The sequence below is a fragment of the Sciurus vulgaris genome (genome assembly GCF_902686455.1).
Source record: "Sciurus vulgaris genome assembly, chromosome: 14".
NCBI classification, from domain to species: domain Eukaryota; kingdom Metazoa; phylum Chordata; class Mammalia; order Rodentia; family Sciuridae; genus Sciurus; species Sciurus vulgaris.
The window spans coordinates 67,221,929-67,245,345 of NC_136475.1; the positions used below are offsets into that span (position 1 = coordinate 67,221,929).

At 33.9% G+C, this 23,417-nt stretch overlaps 2 protein-coding genes across 4 annotated transcripts in view; one reads left to right on the forward strand and one right to left on the reverse strand.

Moving 5' to 3' along the window:
* SOS1 (SOS Ras/Rac guanine nucleotide exchange factor 1) overlaps positions 1-23,417 on the forward strand; it is a 121,904-nt gene that overhangs the window by 96,372 nt on the left and 2,115 nt on the right. For 2 of the 3 annotated variants that reach the window (XM_079109853.1, XM_079109855.1), the window contains exons 15-22: positions 973-1,092; positions 4,537-4,699; positions 5,184-5,301; positions 12,483-12,655; positions 12,860-12,976; positions 15,376-15,640; positions 21,438-21,482; positions 23,165-23,283. In XM_079109853.1, coding sequence (XP_078965979.1) covers positions 973-1,092; positions 4,537-4,699; positions 5,184-5,301; positions 12,483-12,655; positions 12,860-12,976; positions 15,376-15,640; positions 21,438-21,482; positions 23,165-23,283 — 1,120 coding nt within the window. The remainder of the gene's footprint in view (positions 1-972; positions 1,093-4,536; positions 4,700-5,183; positions 5,302-12,482; positions 12,656-12,859; positions 12,977-15,375; positions 15,641-21,437; positions 21,483-23,164; positions 23,284-23,417) is intronic. The other variant, XM_079109854.1, reaches the window with a different exon arrangement.
* Positions 1-23,417, reverse strand: part of ARHGEF33 (Rho guanine nucleotide exchange factor 33) — a 114,407-nt gene that overhangs the window by 4,820 nt on the left and 86,170 nt on the right. The window lies entirely within an intron of this gene.

Below are 23,417 nucleotides of genomic sequence, written 5' to 3' on the forward strand. Positions count from 1 at the left end.
TCTCTCTTTCTGCAGTCACCCCTAGTGGTAAAGCTAGGTTCAAATCCTGACTTCACCATTGATGGCTTGGTATTTTTAGGCAACTTTAACGTCCTTATGTAACCTTTTTCTTCTGTTCCTTAGTTTCCTCCAGAGTAAAAATGAGGCTAATGCTAGTACTACTTCTGGGGCTATTGTAAGGTTTATGATATATTGTCAATATATGTACAGTGCTTATTAGCACATTGTCTACCACAAAGTAAAACTCAATAATTGTAGCTCCTGCTCTGGTAAACTTAAGTCATGGCCAGTTATAGGTTTCATCAGTTTATTATTCAGCATTGATATAACTACTATCTCAAAAAATGTTTATGGTTTTAAATTCTATTTAGAATATCAAATGATTTTTATTATCAATAATAATAATATTATTTTGGTACCAGGGATTGAATGCAGATTACTTACTTTTTAATAACTAAATGAAAAAAAGATAAATTTATATATCTCCTACTAAAACCCATCATATTCCCAAAATGATAATGTTAGAATATATTTTCAAGGACTCTTTGTGGTAGGTTTCTTTCTCCACTCCTTTATACAGAATGGAAGAAAGAAAAAAAGGGGGGAAGAAAGTAAATATTTATGAATTTTAGTGACTACTGTACCCTCTTTGCACTAATTATTAGATATCATTATTTAATTGGTCACCCTCATTTATTAAACAATATTTATAATTGCTAGAGAAGATATTATGCAAAAAATATCAACTTTGTCTAAAACAATAATAAAGTACATCTTTAAAATATATTTTTAAAAAATCTATAGAGAAAAATGTATAATTAATTGTTAAGACCTTGTTTTTATAAACCTTTTTGTTGGTGACAGGAAAATTTATATGGCAAGAGTTTAGTTTTTATTTATTTAATTTACTTGATAAAACACTGTCTATGTTAAAGGGAAAAGTGTCATGTAGCATTTTTGTGATGATTTTAGAGCTGTACAGCCATCAGAATTAGTTGGAAGTGTGTGGACAAAAGAAGACAAAGAAATTAATTCTCCAAATCTTCTGAAAATGATTCGACATACCACTAATCTCACTCTGTGGTTTGAGAAGTAAGTATTCTTTTTTTTTTTTTTAAGATGTAGATGAACACAATACCTTTATTTTGTTTATTTAGTTTTTTTATGTGGTACTGGGGATCAAACCCAGTGCTTGGAGAATTCTAGGTAAGCCCTCTACCACTGAGCCACAACCCCAGCCCCAGAAGTAAGTATTCTTGGCAATCTTATGTTTTATTGCAGTTGGATGTGTTAGGAACTTCAGTGCCATTTTATTCGCATATGTTGCATGTCTTTTTGTTTTTCTCTTCCTACTTTATTTTGCATTGAGTGAATTTTTTCTAATATAGCATTTTAATTTTATGAATGATTTTAATTTTTTTAGTTTCTTTCTTTTAGTGATTGTCTTAGGGTTTACTACATACATCTTATCATTAGGTTTATAGTAGTTTATTCCTATATAGCTTTATCTGTTTTCTCCCCTTTTCATGGTATTATAATGCATATAACATCTAATTATTGATGCAGATCCAACAATATATTGGTACATTTTTTACTTTACCATTTGCCTTTATCCTCTTAATCTATTACAACTTTAATCTCATCTACCTCCTTTGTGCTGTTACTGATAACATAGTACACATGTATGACATTTCTGTGTTATAAACCCTATATATTTATATACATTATTTTATAAGTCAGGTAAGATAAAAAAGGAACACCAATATACATTTATAGTACCTCTTATTATAATTTCACAGTTACCTTTACTGATGCTCTTTGTGTGAACTCAAATTACCATCTGGGATCCCTTGTTTTCAGACCGAGAACAATGTCCTTTATTGTTTCTTGAGCAGTAGGTCAGCTAGCAACAAATTCTATTTTTGCTTATCTGAGAAAGATCTTTATTTTTGTCTTTATTTTTGAACAATAGCTCTATCTTCATGTTAATTTTTCCTACTGTCCAAATGTATTACTCAGCCCTTCAAATTTTTTACTGTACTTTTCCAATCCCAGAATTTCTATTCAATTCTCTTTCTTTTTTTATAATTTCTACCTCTCTAATGATATTCTCTTTTGATGCATGTTTTAATCATACCTTCCTTTACTTCTTTATTATGTTGTCCTGTAGTTCTGCAAACATACTCAAAATGGCTACTTTAAAATCTTTCTAAGTCTAACATCTGGGTCATCTTATAGGCATTTTCTGTTCCCTACTTTCATTCTGGTGTATGGGTCATATTTTCCTAGTGTATGCTTTGGAATTTTTTATGGGAAACTTGAAATTTTAGATAACAGATTGTAGCAACTCTTGTCCCCTCCCTTTCAGAACTTGGAATTGCTGCTTGCTTTTTTGTTTAATCCAAATTGTGGCTTCTTGGAAGGAATAGTTTGAGGTCCCTCTTCCATATTTGTGCTGACCTGAGGAGGGCTCCTCTCAGCTCTCATTTCCTGGTTCTCACCTGCATACTAACTGGCCTACATTTGAGACTGTTACCTTCATTATACTGTGAATCTCCCCCACATTGCCTTTCATCACCACTTCTATTATTGAGACCATCTTTGGGTCTAAACTTTCCACATTTTGTTTGCAAATGACAAGAGATTATGAGCTATCTGTTTGAAACTGGTCTGTGGAGCAGAAGATGACCAGCTTCTGAGTGACCTTTCTACTCTGGCAGCTTATTGCTGAATCTTGGGTGGAGGGGGATTGAGGAGTAGGGTGCTTCTTCAGGTCCTCTTACTCCCCTATTTTGCCATGGAACCACTGTTTAGGAACCAGAATAACAGCTGTTTTCTCAGTGTCCTTAGCCCTCCATACACCAAGTACAGTCTCCATTCTATAAGTGAGAGCTGGGCAAAAGAATGTAATCAACCCAGACTTAACCTCAGTAGGAGACAGCTGGAGGCAGCATGAAAACTATGGAAATCCTGCTCCTCCCATGAGCAAAGGTCTCCAGCTTGAGCCTAGTACTCTTGGCTGGAGCAGTTTAGAGTGGATGTTCCAGAAGGAAGGAGGAGGGAACAGGCTTACTTTGTTAAAATAAATACCACAGACTCTCCTTTGTCTTACCTAACTTTTGTAAGTTTTCCTGAATAAATATTTCTTCATTTGCCATTTGCTGTTAGATCCATTTCCAGAGACTTTGTGTTGCGAGGTATTTTGTTGGTTTTGGTTTGGAATTTTTGGACGAGGGAGGGAGGATTGCTTTGTCTTAGTAAGTTTCACTGAAGAAGTTCAGTGGAGCTCCTTGCATTATCATGCCTAAGTCCAGAATTCATTGCAATTTTATAACTGGGAGGCAGAGATTAAAGAATAATGAAATCTGCAACTTTGTATTTTAAAAAGTGTTTACTACTGATTTATATTTAATTTTTCCATTTATATACAATTTTTCTTAAATTATAAACTATTAATATTATTGAAAACTAAACAAAGTGTTTTTTTCTTTATGATTAATAAATTAGAAATTCTCAAATAGAGTTAAATGCTTACTAATTTTCTTTTATTGAACACAGCACACTTACTTTTAGTTATCTACTGGGAGGTATGTGTATATATGTAAAATATAGTAAATACACTAGATATAATGTGTATTTTATAATATCAATATTAATATGTAATATATATTATTATATACTAAATATGTTATATAGATGTACTTACCAAGGATTCTCACTATTTTAATGTAAAAATAATTTTTTTTTTTTTTTTTTTTTTTTTTTTTTTTTTTTGGGTACCAGAGATTGAACCCAGGGCACTTAACCTCTGAGCCACATCCCCAGCCCTTTTTATTTTTTATTTTGAGAGAGGGTCTCACTAGTTTGCTTATAGCCTCACTAAGTTGCTGAGGCTGTCTTTGAATCTGCCATTCTCCTGTCTCAGCCTCCTGAGCTCCTGGGATTACAGGCATATGCCACCACAACTGGCTAATGTAAAATACTTTGTCTTCATAGTTTTTCATTCACTTTTTTCTAAGTAACTTTTACTTTATTTTTAGTTGTGGTAATGTGCTTTCACTATTTTTTTAACATAATAATGCTTATTTTAAGAACTGCCTGTAGAAATATAGCTAATAATTTATATGTCAAAGAAAAATTAAGCATTAATCACTAGTATCTTGCAATTAGATAAAGATTATAAGGCAACAAAATTCTTGAATTTTACATTCCCCTAGAACACCTAAGTTACAAAGATTTGTATACGTTCAACAAGATACTAGAATCATCAATTCAGTAGAGGATGCACAGCAGAAAGATGTTTGACTAACTAGCAGTCTAAGGAACAGAAAATCGCCACAAGCCTGGCTGGAAGGACTGCCTTACCTTCCAGTCTCCTTCTGTCTGTCACTTGGCATGTGTTTTCTCTGAAGTCATACAATAGCCACTCCTCCCCACACTCTAGATTTTTGTATTCACTTTTTTAAAACCATACCCGTTTTGGAAAAATTCCAAATATTTAATTTTTAATTTTTTTGTTGTTGATTTTGATCATAGATGTATTGTAGAAACTGAAAACTTAGAAGAAAGAGTAGCTGTGGTGAGTCGAATAATTGAGATTCTCCAAGTCTTTCAAGAACTAAACAACTTTAATGGTGTCCTTGAAGTTGTCAGTGCTATGAACTCATCACCTGTTTACAGACTAGACCACACATTTGAGGTAGGTTTGTACGTGTGTTTTTTTTTTAAATGAACTTCCATTGCCTATCATAAAAATCAGGATGTTGACAATTGTGAGCTTTAAACTTTGAATGTGTCAACTGTCTTTTCAGCAGCACATTAAAAGATGGAGGATATCTATAAATTTTGTAATCAATTGTTTGCTCTTTCAAAATGAGGCACTCTCATTAAAATGTATTTGCAGGTCCCAGATTAGAAGGGATAAAAAATTCACTTAATATTATCATAACGTACAATTAAATGCACACATAATTGTGTGAGAAATGGCCAAGATATTCTCCCCTCCCCCCCCAGTTTATACTAGAGTCTGTGGAGATAGTTTACTCGAAATATATTACATTCTTAGAGTAAAATTGATACTGTGTTTGGGCTTTATTATTATCCTGACTTTTTTTTTTTTTTTTAAACAAGGCCAGTAATTCTGTTTATAAACTTAGGCTTTCTCATTTTTCTTTTCCTTACAGCAAATACCAAGTCGCCAAAAGAAAATTTTAGAAGAAGCTCATGAATTGAGTGAAGATCACTATAAGAAATATTTGGCAAAACTCAGGTCTATTAATCCACCATGTGTGCCTTTCTTTGGTAAGGATTTCTTCCCGAGTTTTTATTATGTTTATGTGCGTGCGTGTGCGTGTGTGTGTGTGTGTGTGTGTGTAACAAGACACTTAATTAAATATCTGAGTACAGACATGTGTACTATGCCAGCAGAAAATATTTACCGAACAAATATTTAGCACCTGAATTCCTTGAGAATTTTTTTCTATTAGGACTTTTAAAGATGAAGCCCAATATCTTCTGAGATACCACAAGGGGAAAATTCCATATGTGACCTCATACAGGGGTCACAGTCAAAATGTAGACGTTAGAAATACTGTATAAATTACCTTCAGGCTATGTTATAAAGGAATACATGAAATATAAATGATTTTATGTTTGGACTTGGGTCCTATACCCAGGATATCTCATTATATGCAAATATCCCAAATGCTAAAATATCCAAAATCCAAAACATTTCTGATCCCAAATGTTTCATATAAGTGATACTCAACCTATACATACATTTTACTTTTTGTTTCCATCTTGGGCAGTCATAGATATTATATAATATTTACTCATGTTTTCATATTCATAGAAACCTTTTCTATTGAATTTTAATAAACTATTCTACAGAAAAGGCACCATCAAATTCATCCATACTTATAACTGATTTTTTTAAAAAGTTTCACGAGTAAAAATCAGTGCATGTGCCTTTGAGCCCATTTTACCTTCAGCATACCAAAAGTTTATTTTCTTCACTGACCCTTTTCCCCACTTTTGTATCAAAGGAAGGATATGCCCTTTTCTTCCTTTTAAGACTGAATATCCTATCTTAATCTACTCCTTATCTGTAGGTCCCTCTGTCTTCCTGTCATGAATTCCCTGTATTTCACGTCTTCAATATCCCCTTGATATTGGCTTCTTTTCTCTGCCTGTGTGTGTGCCTGTGACCCTTCTTCTGAATCCTTAGTGAAACTATGATCTCCACCACACGTCTTATGTTTAGTCTTTTTAATATGTGGTAAATTTTCTCCTAGCCTTTTCCTCATCTATAATTTTTTCTGTATAGCTTTAAGTTACACTACATATTAGCAGTGTTACGTCCTGATATTTTCCTCAATTAATGTATCATATTTCTCATATTTTGTTGGTTAGGCTTTATAGTCAACCACTTTTGTATTTACTTCTTATCTTTTTGCTTTGCACATTGTATATGATTGTAATTATATGACATATATATATATAGGTTTACTTTTTAATCTACCATATCCTAAGTATATTGTATTTTATTATTCTTCACAATAATCATTTATAATGGCCATATAATCTATTAAGTTAATATAACAATTTATTTAACCATTACCTTATGATCACATTGTTTCCAGCTTTTTCCCCTTCCTAAATAATGTTATATCTTTGTTTATACTTTTATTATATATGTGAAAATATCCTGTTGTGATTGGTAACCAGAAGAAAAATTACATACTTTAAAAGGTGTCAGTTTTTAATTCTTGATGTGTATTGCCAAGTTCTTTCTAAGAGGCTATGCTCCTTTACTTATGCTGTCTTCAGAAGTGTACAACAAAGCAAATATCATTCCATTATTCCCAACTTTAGGTACCTCTTTTGTTTTTTAAGTCATTTACACAGATTAAAATTTAATACCTGATTGTTGTAATGATTTCCATTCTTTGCTTACTGTGGGCATTTTTTCATACTTTTGCTTAATATTTTTGTTCCTTGACTGTGTCCTTCTTCTTGTTTGCTGAAAATATTCTTACCAATCTGCCTTTTATTTGTATTAACTGACATACATTAATTTAAAATTCTATAATATATTCATCTTTCCCTTTATGATTTCTATGGATTCTAAGGACAGAAACCTTAGAAAGTTCATCTAAGCTAGTAATTTAATAGTTAATCATATTTTCCCCTAGCTTTTTATCATTTAGTTTTAAAAATTATACTTAACCCTTTTATGAAACTGAAGTCTCTTTTAGATGTCATATGAAATACTTAAATTTGTTTCTCTACCAAATTATTGTTTGTTCACCCATGCATACTGAATAATTCTTATTTTTCCCTATTTATTTCCTTCTTTAAAATATACTGTCTCTCACTGATTTCTTATACTAGTGCCATAACTGTAATGATTGTCATTTTATAATTATTGATTCTCAGGGAGCATTGGGCAATGTCTAGAGACATTTTATATTGTCCTAATTGGGATGATGCTACAGGGATCTAGTGAGTAGAGGTCAGGAATGTTGCTAACGTCCTACAGTGCACAGGACAATCCCCCATAATAAAGAAGTATCTGCTTCAAGAGTGGTGCCAAGGCAGAGAAACCCTGCTACGTAGTGTTCTCATATCTGATCAAGTTGGTTCTTTAATGTTTTTTCAGTATTTTCTTTGCCAGTTTTGTCTTTCTATATTTCCAAATGAACTTATGAATTTGGTGAGGTGTGGCAGGGAAGAGCAGATGCCCCCAAATACAACTGCAACAATCAATTTGGAAAGAATACTTTTCTAAATGTTTAATACATAATGACCCAGTATCTTTTCCTTTTATCTACTTTCTAAGTTATGACTTATAGAATTGGTCATTAACTTCCCAAAGAAATGTTTTAAAAAATCTTTTAAAAAGATATCAGTTCGTCAGAAAAAGATCAAATTTTGCTGCCTGCTTGATCGGATGCTTTTTGTCATTTTAAGAAAAGATCTTTCTTGTTACAGAATTGTTCCATTATTTTAAAACTACTAGCAGATTGGGGAATGTAGTAGAGTGTTTACCTAGCATGTGTGAGGCCCTGGGTTTGATCCCCAAAACCAGGAAGAAAAAAGTAAAAAACTAGCATTCAGTTATATCTGCAAAAATTGTTTTTGTTTCTATTTATAACATGCTTTTTCCATTTCTATTAATTATTATTAATTATAATAATAATTCTATTATTATTTCTATTATTTAATTACTTCTTTTACTTGAATTTGCTTTTTTTTTTTCCAAAAAGATCTTTACTTATTCTCTGATTTTATGTCACTTTTTTAAAAAATTATTAATTCTACTGTTTTTCCAAGGACCTTTTGCCACCCTAAATTCTGGATAAGAATATTGACCCTCTTGCCAAATTTCTATGCTTTCTGCTCATTTTCCTGATTATTGAGCCTCTGCTCTGTTAGCTAGTTTATCTGAAACCATCCCGGTCAGTTCTGCTGCTCTAGGAAGATCTTTGCTATTTTCAAACTGAAGGTTATCAGTCTCAGAAACTATCCAGGCAGGCTCTTATGGTTTTGATCCAGTAGGTAATTCCACTTTTCTATATGAAAACTTATAGAAACTCCTTCCAGGTTTTAACCTATAATTCTGGATACAGTTTTTCCTCTTCTATGGGGGACAGTAGGGGTAGTAGTAACACTTCCACTTCCTCTATCATCTTACCAGAATTCTTACTCTTTTGCTAGAACTGCCAGTATTTATAGAAAAAAAATAGGACAATATTTCCTTAAAAAAGTCTGGAACACTTTTGGTCTATTTCTCAACTTTAAGTCTATCTAAATATATGGAAACAACATTTCCTCTGAGGAAAAGGACATAATTCAATCAAATTTCTCATCTATGCACCAATATCCAAGCCTGTAAAATTTGGCTTTGCTCTTCATTTCCTGTTTCTTTTTTTTTTTTTTTTTGTAAATTTGTTTCATCTCCACTCTTGCTTTCTCGTTGTTTTAGAATTGACTGTATGTCTCTCACATACTAGTCTAAGTCTCCAAATGTTCTCTCTTCTGTTGTGAAATAACATGCTTCTTTCATTCATTCAGTAACATTTGTTGAATTCCTGTATGTGCCAGGCTCAGGGCTAGGTGCTGAGAATGGACAAATAAGACATAGCTCCAGAGTTTCTATTCCCTTGAAAGAGCAGAAAAATTAAATTACAGTATTGTGTTGTAAGTATAACATTGTATTGTAGAAATGTGTAAACTGAAGTGTGGACAAAGTGCTATGGAAACCTAGAAGCCTGAGCAGTCACTTTTTCCTGGGAGGTTGGGAAAGACATCAGCAAAAATGGTAAAACCTCGGCCCTCTTTGTTATTTATGTCCTAATGCTCTGCTTTTTCTTTCCCAAGAACAATGCCAGAGCAGTCTTCAGAGTAGGATATAGAAAATGATCTGTTGAAACACAGGACTAACTAGACCCTCTATTGATATATTTTTTTTGAAAAAAGAAGGAAAAAGTTAAGTTTCATTACATGTAATATTCAGGTCTGTATTATTCATACACACAGGTTTTATATTTTTAGTTCAAAAATTATATATATATATATATAGAGAGAGAGAGAGAGAGAGAGAGAGAATTTTTTAAACACTGATGATCAGTAAAATTTGGACACCACTGCTATGGTCATTTGCTCTTTTAACCAACTAGGCATAAAATAATTTCCAAATTTTATCATGAACTGTTCCCCAAAGTGCTACTTGTAAACATTTTTACAAAAACTTCATTCAAGTGTACTTTTAACACCTGTGACATTCCATGAACTTATTATGCCCCCTGCATTCGCAATGGTGGTCATTGTACCACCCATTCAGTCACCCCACCCAAGTATAAACTCGGACAATTTTTTCCTCTGCTCCCACCCCTTACCAAAGCCAGTTAATAAGTTTAGGGGACGGGGGCTACTTATGAGATATTTATCCCCCTCCCTTATATCCCCACAGACCCTAGGGCAGCCCTCATCATCTCACAAACCTGTTGATAGCTTGCTTACTGCTCTTCCCTGGTTTTCCGTGCAGCTCATGTCAGCCTAGAATGCAAAGATGCTAATAATTCCCTGTTTATCTCCTGGATAAAAGTGAAGCTTTTTAAACAAAAGTCCAGATGCTACCATGCACAAACTCTTCATGGGTGGTCCATCAGTTTGTGACTAATATGGAAAGTTAATTTTGGCTGCCATTGAATATACATGTTTGTGAGACAGAACATTGAGCTAAATGGATCATGCAGTTTGTATAAAGACTATAACTGACCAAAAGTAAAAGAGCCTGTACTTACTAGAACACACAGTAACTTTGTCTTATAAATGAATGTGTAATGAAGAGTGGCCTAGGTACCGAGAAAGACAACAAAACTAATTCATTCAATAACTGCCCCCCCCCCCCCGTTTGTACCAGGAATTGAACCCAGGGGGCACTTAACCATTAAGCTACACCCCAGCCCTTTTTAATATTTTATTTAGAGACAGAGCTCACTGACTTGCTTAGGGCCTCGCTAAGTTGCTGAGGCTGGCTTTGAACTCAGGATCCTCTTGCCTCAGCCACTGGAGCTGCTGGAATTACAGGCATGTGCTACCATGCCCAGCAAACTGAATGCTTTTTAAAACTAAATAAAGCTGGGCATAGTGTTGCATGCCTGTAATCCTAGCTACCAGAGAAACTGAGGCAGGAGGATTGCAAATTCAGGACCACCCTGGACAACTTACTGAGACCCTGTCTCAAATAAAAAGAGGGGGAGATAGCTCAGTGGTAGAGTGACCCTGGATTCAGTCCCCAGTACCACACACACATACAACAAAACAGACATCTATGTCAATCATTATTATAGATGACTTATTCTGTAATGATTTGAATCATTTAATCTTTTTAAGAACGTGGCCAAAAATTCTAATATTTAAATTGTGCCTCTACCACAGATGCATTTAGAACCACTGATCTAGCCCTTGTCTGTGTCTGCCCTCCATCCTGCCACTCTTCTTTAACTCCACACACCAAATCTCTGTGATCCAGACATACCAAACAGCATGCTGTCTCTCAGTGTGCCTTCCAAACTTCATCACAAATCATTGTACACATTGCTGCTTTGCTTAGAATGCCCTCTATCTTATTCTACTTATTAAACCTCTGTTCTGTTTTTGAGACTTATTCTAAGCATTACCTCATCTGTAATGCTTTTTCTAATCCCACTAGCACAAGGCAGGGTAAGGTATACCTCCTTTGTTCTCTTGTAGAATCTTATGCATTAATATTAATATAGCACCTCCTAATACAGCACTTACCAAATTGCATCTTAGCGGTCCACATTCAAAGCTTTCGACTCCCTTGGGATCAGGGCCTGTGTTTTTTCATCTTTGTATCTGCAGTACCTAATGCAGTACTTGACATACAGCCAAAACTTCATGCATTTTATTGAGTGAATGAATTCAGATACCCACACCCTTGTCTTCTGCCCAAAGCAGCAGTCAGTACTTTGGGAAGAGAGGGCAGAAACATACGAAAATAGGGAAAGACACAATAAGGGCATCAACAGTCACAACGGAAGCTAATTAATGCTTACTTTTTGTTAGGCCCTGTTCTAAACCATATCAGAATTCTTTCATTTATTTCTCACAGCACCCTTCCTACCTTATTTTACAGATGAGATAACTGACTTACAAAGAGGCAAAGGAATTTACATAATATCACACAAGTAGAAAGCAGAAGAGCTGGTTCCAGAACCTTTGTACTAGACAGGAAAGGAACTAAAGTGCTCTTGGTGCCAAAGGACTGGATGAAACAGCTGAAGTGCCTATTATTTTGTTCATTCTCCTCCCCACCCAGTGCACAACCTGCAGTGATGGGGAAACAGGAGCTCAACTACTAGATTGACACTAAATCTGGAAGTACTGAAGACCAGAATATATATAAATTATGTCAGTCCTTTGTTTGATAGGCTTGCAGATCCTTCCACATTTCCATGAAGTAAGCCTGTCCAAACAGGATTACCTCTGAATTGCAAATCCTAACAACCTCTTATGGGACCTCAAGAATTGAGTAAGCAGAAAACATGATCCTCTGAGTTTAGCATTTTGCCAAAAATAAGTGCCATTAATCACGTAGTTATTCTTAAAGTTCCTTTAACCAAAGTGATTTAATCAATAACAATGATTTGAGGGGTGTGAAAAAATTAGTTATTCTTCTTAAAAAATCTATTAATTTTATTAAACTTGAACTTGGTCTCCTCTTTTCCTTGGACATTATAAAATTTAAGTCTTTCACAGAAGAATTTGATACTTACAAAACTCTCTTGATATTTTCTGAACTTGTTATTTTTCTTAGCATGGAAATCTGAGCCTTGATTCTTTAGTTATGATGACTGAGTACAGTGTATATGCCCACAATTAATGTGGGGGAAAAAAGAAACAACTTGCTTTTTCCTTCTTTATCCTTGAAACAATTTCATTATATCTTCTAGGAATTTATCTCACTAATATCTTGAAAACAGAAGAAGGCAACCCTGAGGTCCTAAAAAGACATGGAAAAGAGCTTATAAACTTTAGCAAAAGAAGGAAAGTAGCAGAAATAACAGGAGAGATCCAGCAGTACCAAAATCAGCCTTATTGTTTACGAGTAGAATCAGATATCAAAGTAAGTTGAATTATGAGGATAAATAATTCTTATTAAGTTTATGAAATGCCTGATAAAATAGCCAGGTTTATTTTGTAGAGAAAAGGGAAATAAAAGCTAAAATAGATAATTTAGTTTCCTTAAATGTTTTCCTAAATTATTTTTGTGAATTTCAAACTGAATTTAAAATATTGAATATTAATTATTTCTTTGCATTTATTTTAGAGGTTCTTTGAAAACTTGAATCCAATGGGAAATAGCATGGAGAAAGAATTTACTGATTATCTTTTCAATAAATCCCTAGAAATAGAACCACGGAACCCTAAGCCTCTCCCAAGATTTGTAAGCATTCATCTACATTTCTTTTATATCTGTATACTTTTTGTGGTTGTAATCTACATCTGGCGATGTCATCACTACCATATATGTTATGTAGATTAGTTTACCATAAAGATACTCAGAGGTAAAATGCACATGTGATTTTAAGTGCCAGAAATTTAATGAGTTTATACTAATTCACTTACAATAAATATATTTGCTTGGGACTTTAAAAAAAAAAAAAGTAATAATTAGAACTGTTAACCATGAGTCATTAGCCATAGAAATATCAGGTTTGGCTAAGGACACTTTCCAATAGTTCCATTGTTTTGTATTACTACCAGTGCCGAGCCAAGTTTAGGTACATTATCATCACCTCACTGATCTGAATATGTTCTCTTGTTAATAAGAAAGTCAAGAATCAGGAAATAAACATAAATGGTTTCTAAGTGGTTAAGATAAATCTTAGAGTGTCTATGAACTGAAGCATATGCAGTTGCTCACAGATAAATTTTTCAAGCCCTAAAACAGTTTTTAATAGAACGAATTAAAGACAGCAAATTGGAAATATGTATCTAGGCTACTTCACTGAGGCACACTGATATCAGTGAGAAAGGAAAATGCCATAAAATTAACATATACACAGATGGAAAGTTGGGCAACTTAATGCTTTTATAAATAGCCCAAATTGTCTTAATGTCATTACTGTATTATAGCATAGTAAGGTACTGAAATTCATGATGGTGATCCTGACTTTTCTACCAAGATTCAATTTACTCAAAACAGTCTGTTTTAAAAGCCAGGAAAAAGGAAAAGTTGGGAAAGGTGGTGCATACTTATAATCTCATCTACTCAGGAGGTTAAAACAGGAGGATTGCAAGTTTGAGGCCAGCCAAAGTAACCCAGCAAGACCTTGTCTCAAAATAAAATTACACAGAAGAAGATCTACAAGCAATCAACAAACATATGGAAAAATGTTCAACATCTCTAGTAATAAGAGAAATGCAAATCAAAACCACCCTAAGGTTCCATCTCACCCCAATTAGAATGGCGATTATCAAGAATATGAGCAACAACAGGTGTTGGCGAGGATGTGGGGAGAAAGGTACACTCATACACTGCTGGTGGGGCTGCAAATTAGTGCAGCCGCTATGGAAAGCAGTGTGGAGATTCCTTAGAAAACTTGGAATGGAACCACCATTTGACCCAGCTATCCCACTCCTTGGCCTATACCCAAAGGACTTAAAATCTGCATACTACAGAAATACAGCCACATCAATGTTCATAGCTGCTCAATTCACAATAGCCAGACTGTGGAACCAACCTAGATGCCCTTCAATTGATGAGTGGATAAAGAAACTGTGGTATATATATACTATGGAATATTACTCAGCCATAAAGAATGATAAAATTATGACATTTGCAGGCAAATGGATGAAATTGGAGAATATCATGCTAAGTGAGATAAGCCAATCTCAAAAAGCCAAAGGACGAATGATATCGCTAATAAGTGGAGGTTGACACATAATGGGGGGGAGGGAAGGGTTGGAGTTAGGGTTAGGGAGGGGGGCAAGTATAGAGGAAGGAACTACTGTATAGAGGGTAAAGAGGGGTGGGAGGGGTGGGGGGAAGGGAAAAAAATAACAGAATGAATCAAACAACATTGCTCTATGTAAATTTATGATTACACAAATGGTATGCCTTTACGCCATGTACAAACAGAGAAACAACATGTATCCCATTTGTTTACAATAAAAAAAAAAAAAAAAAAATTACTAGGGATGATGAGCACTTTTTCATACATTTGTTGTTCACCTATATATCTTCTTCTGTGAATTATCTGCCCAGTTCCTTAGCCCATTTATTGACTAGGTTCTGATGTAACCACATCAATATTCATAGCAGCTCAATTCACAATACCTAGATTGTGGAACCAACTGAGATGCCCTTCAGTTGATGAATGGATAAAGAAACTGTGGTATATATTACTCAGCCATAAAGAAGAATAAAATTATGGCATTTGCTGGTAAAAAAAAAAAAAATAAAAAAAAAAAAAAAAAATTAAAAAAAAAAGGGGGTGGGGAGTGGAGATGTATCTCAGTGGTAAAGCACCCCTGTGTTAAATCCCCAGTACTCCCATCCCCAAAATAACCATGAAAATATATTTTAGAAAAATTTCTAACATCTATTCTGCTATTTATAGGACTAACTCAGTTAAAGAAACTCATTTTCTAACAATTTAGATAACCAAAGTTTCAGCAAAACGGAATAGTAATGCTTTAACTAGGATACTTTCATCATTATGTAATTTCTTTACTAGTGATTTATGGTTTTCCTAGCTATTTAGTTGAATTATACCAGGTAGAAAAACTTTCCTTTCTACCATAGTGTTTTATGTATTGTTTCTTTTCATATGTCTACAGCCAAAAAAATACAGCTACCCTCTAAAATCTCCTGGTGTTCGTCCATCAAACCCAAGACCAGGTACCATGAGGCATCCCACACCTCTACAGCAGGAGCCAAGAAAAATCAGTTATAGTAGGATCCCTGAAAGTGAGACAGAAAGTACAGCATCTGCACCAAATTCTCCAAGAACACCACTAACACCTCCTCCTGCTTCTGGTGCTTCCAGTACCACAGATGTTTGCAGCGTGTTTGATTCTGATCATTCAAGCCCTTTTCATTCAAGTAGGTGCTAAAATTTTAAGTGTTTTAAAACAATTCTTAGAAATATGGTGCTAGAGGTTTTTAAAAAAGAATCTCTGTGATTTTGTGTGTGTATGTGTGTGCGCACGCAAACTTGTACACAAGTCCAATACTGTTCCAAAAGATAATCAGTTTAAACGAATTCTAAACTTCAGCAACTTAAAATGTTTTAAAACCTGCTGAAATAGCCCTCTTTAAATTTATTATACTTTACTGTATAAAGCTTGGTGGTAAAATTGGTAAACTTTGAGTATTCTAAATGCATCTCTTCTAAAGAGGAAACAAAATTCACTTTTAAAAATCTGTAAGGAATGTCAGTCCTGTGTTTTCAATGCTACCTACAAAATTATTATAGTTGAATATTATAAAGTTGAATGATACTCAAAGTTGAATAGCATTCCCTCCCCCACCAAATTCTGCAGTAGTTTCAAATTTTGCAGTATATCAAATTCAGACTCCTACCTACCCTTTCCTTAGCTTACCGATGGTTCTCTGATGGCATGCTGTGCCTACTCGTACGCTATCTGTGCTTTTTGGCACAGCTGTACAAATCTCAACAGCAGCATACTGTTGCTTATCCCTCTCTTATTTCTAGATCAGCACTGTCCAACAGAAACATGAGAGCTACATATATAACTTGAATAAGTGAAACTAACTTTAACAAGATATTTGACCCAGCATATCAAAAATACTGTCATTCCAACATGAAGTCAATATAAAAATTTATTACTAAGACATTTTACATCCCCCCCCCCCAAAAAAAAAATCTTTAAATTTCAGTGCATTTTACACTTAGAAACCATCTCCATTTGGACAAGCCACAGACAGATGTTCATTAATTACATGTGACTACAGAACTGTACAGCTCAGGTCTAGCCCTTTGAAGAGGCTGTCTTTTAAATCTTGATTGACACTAACTTTCTGATTTATGTCATGTGGCATTTTAAGGCTCTTTTAAGAACACATCACCTTTTTCATTTGTTTATTATTAAATCAAAACTTGAATCCAGTCATTTCTAACCCTCTCATGACTACTTCCACATGCTCTTTTCATTGGCTGTCTTGATGTGCTGATCAGATTCTGCCCTAGTATTTAACATACGATTTAATACTGGGGGCAGCATAACATTATTATGGAGGTAGAAATCAAGAAGTACTGACCCTGAGTTAAAAATCCTGATTCGTGGGTTGGGGTTGTGAAGCACCTGCCTAGCATATATGAGGCACTGGGTTCGATTCTCATCACCACATATAAATAAATGAATAAAATAAAGGTCTATCAACATCCAAAAAAGTATTTTAAAAAAATCCTGATTTGTCACTCCAGTGTGCTAGTAAGCTTTCTGACTTTAGATAAAATACTTTCTCTGCACCTTCTAAGGGCAAAATTAGATTTTTAAATTAGATTTTTAAGGTTTTTCCAGCTCAGAGAATCTAACTAAAAATCAACTTTAAGTAATTCTTTGGAGATATATTATTTTGGGATTTGATCCAGAATGCTATTTGTTTTTTTCCTATGGTGTACTTATATTTGTAACTACCCAGCACTCTGTCTTGTCTCTGTACCATCTAAAGTGTATTAGTCGTGAGAATACTGTGTCTTGACTTTGACAACTGAGGATCATGGGGTCATGTTATATACATAGTAAGCTGTCAAGATATATATTTTTGATAAGTTCTAATAGACTCTAGGTTAAAAAAAATCTCATTTATTCTCACCAACTCAACATACCCCACCGTATTAAGTAAAATGAAACAGCTACTTTCAGTATAATTGACCAAAAATCATTATTTGTTGAACCTATTTAGCTATTTGTAGAATTTTTTTTTCCTAACACAGATAGCTATAAGTTCATATTTAAGGATCCCCAAACAAATGAATTATTGAAGCCACATAAAAGCCATCAATCACAAATTCTACTTCTCTTAGTTTAAGTTGCTAAAAATGGAAGAGGTGGAAAAAAATAGGAGATAAGCATATTAAGTTGCTCTGCTAGCATTAGACCATTAAATAATTAGTCAAACAGGGAAGAAGTCATTCCAGAATGCAGTGCTCTGGATCAATGCTTTGTTGTCTGTGGCAGTGGAATAGTGTTGACTTAAACAACTAAACAAGTAGAGAAAACATTGTTCCAGGAATTAGACTTTGTAACCTTAGCTTTGAGGGTTTTTCAATTGCTGTATGATAAAGAAAACTCCTCTTACTATTCCCTTTGCTTTTAGTAAAAACTGAAAATAAGTGATTTTGAAATCAAATAATCCAGCATAGTATAAAACTGGTCATGAGCTCAGTCAATCCCTTACTTAAAACTTATCAGTAGCTATGGGGAATAAAAATACTCACCTGGTTTTGACTCAACTTCTGCTAAAAGATGTCCTACTGCTGTGGGGATCATCAGAGTCTCAACTTACTACCCACTGTCTTACCACCAGACAGTATCTTCCTTTATTTTTTCCCTTGGCCTCGCAGGAAAGAGCTGCTTACCTGCAGTCTTGTCATCTGAACACATTCTACTCAGTACAAAGTAGCAGAAAGTCCCATAGCTAAAGTTTTCAAAAGTCAGCAGGCAAAGTTTGACTAGAATTTGTTATAATACTGTTTTTTTCCTTTTACAGTTTTTCCCAAAAATAATCTACTTTTAAGTCTATAATTAATTCTTTCAGTAGTGTCTTGCATATCTTACTAAGCACTTACACTTCTTCTCTAGGAAAGTGTACAGTCATACTGAAAGAAGACTTCAAAATAGGCAAGAATGGTTATTGAAAGCTTTGTGCTAAAGGCAGACAGGGAACCTACTTAGTGCTGCCACAGCTACAGCTGTTCTTGACACCTGAAGCCCTACTCCATACCTTGCCCTGATCAAGTCCACCTTTGAGGTGATTCTGACAGTGGCTGGGAAAAGAAGAAAACCACTCACATACTGCTTTGTTTCTGCTGCTATAGCAAAGAGAAGAATGATAAAATACCCTTGTTACCTTCCTGTTTAAAGATTGCCTGGTACTTTGAAAGGGTCTGACCTGGTCTGTATGCTGAAGATGAACTTTATCACCATCCCTTAGTAGGGGAAGCTTCGGCAAGAAAAAGATATAGTGAAACATTCCAAACTGGAATGCAAGACTCTTCATGAAAGATTGTTGTAGGTGATGAGTTTTTAACCTCAAACACATTTGCAATCACCAGGCTTTTATGAATTAAAGAAGTTAACCATCATTTATATCATGTTTTTCCTTATAGGAAAAGGCTTGTTTCTTTTTCAAGAATGATTCCTTTATAAATTGGGGAATATCTTCAACAGTGGTTTCAACCTGACTATAATACAGTCCATTAGGGAGCTTTAAAAAAATATGTAGGCTCAACCCATGCTAGACTGGCATTTTTGGCAACTGGGCATAGGTATTTTTTTAAAGCTTCCCATGGGATTCTAATGTGCCCCCAAGATTGAGTACTTAAAAAATTAATTTGTACTTAAAAAATTACTAATACTACTTTTTAAAATTAATTCCTAAGTCATCAATAAATTTGTTCAATATATAGCCAGTAAGAATGTTTAACATATACTTCTTGATTATAGCATATAAAATCCTAAAATATTTTTAATAGCACTTTCCAGGCAGTGAAACCAAGCAGTTAAAGTTAGAAATCAGAGTGGATAAAGAAACTGTGGTATATATATACAATGGAATATTACTCAGCCATAAAGAATGATAAAATTATGGCATTTGCAGGCAAATGGATGAAATTGGAGAATATCATGCTAAGTGAGATAAGCCAATCTCAAAAAGCCAAAGGACGAATGATATCGCTAATAAGTGGAGGATGACACATAATGGGGGGGAGGGAAGGGTTAGTGTTAGGGTTAGAGTTAGGGTTAGGGAGGGGGGCAAGTATGGAGGAAGGAAGTACTGTATAGAGGGTAAAGAGGGGTGGGAGGGGTGGGGGGAAGGGAAAAATAACAGAATGAATCAAACAACATTACTCTATGTAAATTTATGATTACACAAATGGTATGCCTTTACGCCATGTACAGAGAAACAACATGTATCCCATTTGTTTACAATAAAAAAAAAAAAAAAAAAAAAAAAAAGTTAGAAATCAGAGAAGTTCTCCAAATTTACCAAAAGTGTGATTCTATGCCTGTGCTATATATGATCAAAGACAAGTTTATATCTGTATACATATGTTGTATGCATATGTATAATTATTTTTTCAAAAACATTGCAGTTTGTAGCAGTCATGAGCTTTTTTTTTTTTTTTTTTTGCAGTGCTGGGGATCTAACCCAGGGCCTTGTGCATGCAAGGCAAGCACTCTACTGACTGAGCTATCTCCCCAGCCCTTTTTTTTTTTATAATACTTGTATTTTACTAAGTGTACTACCATGTTCTTGAAGTTTATCTCCAGGAAATAAAAAGAAAATACATAAGTAGGTAAACACTGGAGCTGGATATCCCCTTAGTCCCTATTCTGTCATAGGTGTGTAATCATGAAGAAAGTCTTTGATAGAACAGCTGTTTCATGTAATTTCAGAGTAAAAATATTAATTTATTTTTATTATTTATCTTTGTCTTTTTGCAATGCTGGAGACTGGACCTAGGGTCCTTGCACATGCTAGGCAAGTACTCTACACTAAGTTACATCCCTGATCCAAAAATGAATTAATCTTCTGAGAGAGAACTTCCTAGAATAAGCTGAATTGCTCTACTTAGTTCCAAATAAATATCAGTACATATGGAAAAGAAATAATGGGACAGATTATTTAAATTTGGGGCTGCCTGGAAAATAAGACCACTATGTGTGTGTATACAAGCAGGAGTCATCAAGTTAGCTGAACCTGGAATGTAAAATTGGCCTCCTTCTGACCAAATAAGCTTGAATAAACAGAGGGGAATTACTGTTTGAGTTATTGCATATTATACAAAAAAAAGTGAAAGAAATGAGTTTTTAAAAATCAATTCAGTCTAGTTGTACAGGAATTTTCAGTTGCTTGGATATTATCTATTGCATGAGTTGGTAATACGAAGCATTGTAACAAAAACTACTCTGGTGAAGAACCAGTACAAGTCATCTAGCTTTCTGTCTCAATTTTCCTACTTTAATGATTTTGGAGCTTTGACTTTTAATAATTAATAATATTAATTAATATTGTTGAAATTAGACATTCTAAATTTAGCAGGGAGTTTCTTACATAAAATGTATCCAAGTACCAAAAGTTTATCGAATTATTTAAAAATTATTTATGAAAACAGAAGGAAAAAGGCTCTTTCAGACTTGTTTTAATAGCCAAAGCTGTAGTGATTCTGCAAGTAGAATATATGCCCCAAGAATAATTTTTAGAGGTATATAATAATATTAGTAATAAGCTCCCTTTTATTTTTTAATTTACATAAAATGTTATTTATTTCACAAGTGTGAATTTTCAAAATAATCTTTAGTAAAAGACATTTTCTAAGTCCAGCTAAATTCTTCACTTGAATTGGGTTTATACATTTTAAAAATTCTTCCAGTAATATAGTGTAGTTTAGTTCTGTCTTGAATGTTTTTCATTTATTATGATATCGAGTAGTAAGTCTAAGAGAAATCTTCAGAATTCTCAATATATTAATTCAACTTATTTTTCTGTTCAAAAGTAAATATTAAGAAGTTTTTACTAAAAACGGTTAGTGCATTCTTTAAAACTAGCATGACGAAAATAACATTTTCATCATAAATAAATTTTTACAGATGAGTTGAATATATCAATGGAAGAGAAAAAATCTACCTTTTCTTGTTTCCTTTCACAGGCAGCGATACCGTCTTTATCCAAGTTACACTACCCCATGGCCCAAGTTAGTATATTTGGTTTAAGACTTGTAATTCTCGCTTTGGCTTTAAAAATCAAAACAAGTGTCACCTTCCTTGCTAACACTCTCCTTGGGTCTGGCAGCACTGGTACCTGCTTGCACTGTCTTGGAAGTGAGGCTTTCACTTGTGCTATCCTTTGATCATAAATGATTTACTTAAGTTTATATACTTTCCATGCTTTTTATAAAACTACTTTTCTCTTTTAAAAGAAAATATTAAATGAGTGGCTTCCATATTTAACCATTTCTCTTTTCCAACTGTAGAATTCTAAATATATTTTAATGCTCAGCTTTGAAAAAAGAAGCAAGAGCATGCATGCGCGTATGGGAATGCTGGCAGCTACACATAGTGTCTTGATCATAAAATACACTTAGCCTGGTGGTAGCATAGCCTGAAGGCAAATAACTGTTTTTGACTTCAGAAGGACTCTCTTATATTGTAACTATTTAAATTATAAGGTCTAAATATTCACAGATAAAATAAATTCCCATTGTAGCTATTTAATTAAATTCAGTTCACTGAATTCCAATATCGTAATTTGTTTAAGCTAACAGGTTAATATTTTTGTTGTGCTTTCATACAATTTCAAAATGTTACAAATAAGACATTAGTTATAATCTAAATTAACTATATACTTTCTTAAAAAGTAGGTGATCAGAATGTTGATCATTTGAATATTATCGGTAATAATATCATTTGAAGAATATCAGAGTATTCTTTAAATTCTATAATTGACAAAATAAAAGTTTAGTACTTTAAAGGAATAAGAACCTGCCAAGTATAATTTTGAATGATTGTCTCTTTAAGTATTTTTTCATAGCTTTTTAATAGTGTTTATTAACTAGCTAACAACTCATCTAAGTGTTGTCTTTTAAAGTGTAATTATTTATGATGACATTATTCCCTGTCATCATAAATGTCTGTAAGATAGGTTCCAGTTAAAAGCTTTACTTACCTCTTTTGTGCCAGTTCACCAACTTATTCTTAAATCTGGTTCACTAGATTTTTATGCAAGTCCTATTTTCATGATCAGACCTGCTCTAGTCATCCTGAATAGTTCAGTTCCATCACAGTTAAAATTTTTTAGATTATATACGATGAGCCCTGATTTTGTTTACACACTAGGGAGAGCCTATACCTAAGCAAAATAAGGAGTGGCCCTCCCCAGATTCTTTCCCCTGCATCCTGTAAAAGAACTGCTGGGGAGAGTTAACCATTGGGGGAAATGGTTAAAATCAGAAACTATTTCTGGGGACTACCTAGTAAGTCGAGGAAAATTCTATGCTAAAAAAGTCAAAGAAAAAAATGAGACCATCACAGAGTTTGACGAAATTACCCTTCCAAAGATTTTCAAATTACCACTCCAACAGAAATCTGAGAATCAGACCCAATTAAATATTCCAATAATAAATTAATAGTGGGAATGTTATTTTGTTCAAGAAGCAAAATAACCAGTTTTTTTTTCCTAAAAGTCCTAAGAAATTTCTGCATGCTTTTATAGCAGTCTGCTTTAATAAACAGTATTATTGGGTATTGGTTTATGAAACTGCTTTTGATACTTCTACACATTTCTTTTAATAAATATAAGCAGTTTCCAGCTAAGGCTTTTCAAGAACAAATGAAATAAAGTTCCCATAAATTTTCTTTAAAATGTAACATCCTATAGGATCTGCTTCAGTATCATCTATAAGTTTAACCAAGGGCACTGATGACGCACCCATCCCCCCTCCTGTTCCTCCACGAAGACGACCGGAATCTGCCCCTGCGGAATCTTCGCCATCTAAGGTAAAGTAGAAAACCTTGTTATCCAGAAATTAGAATCATTAATTACATTAGGGTCCATTGGTTATATCTAGTTTATTTCTTGGTAAGACAGGTTAACATTTCAGAGTATTTGGGCTTACTAGCCAAAGATTACA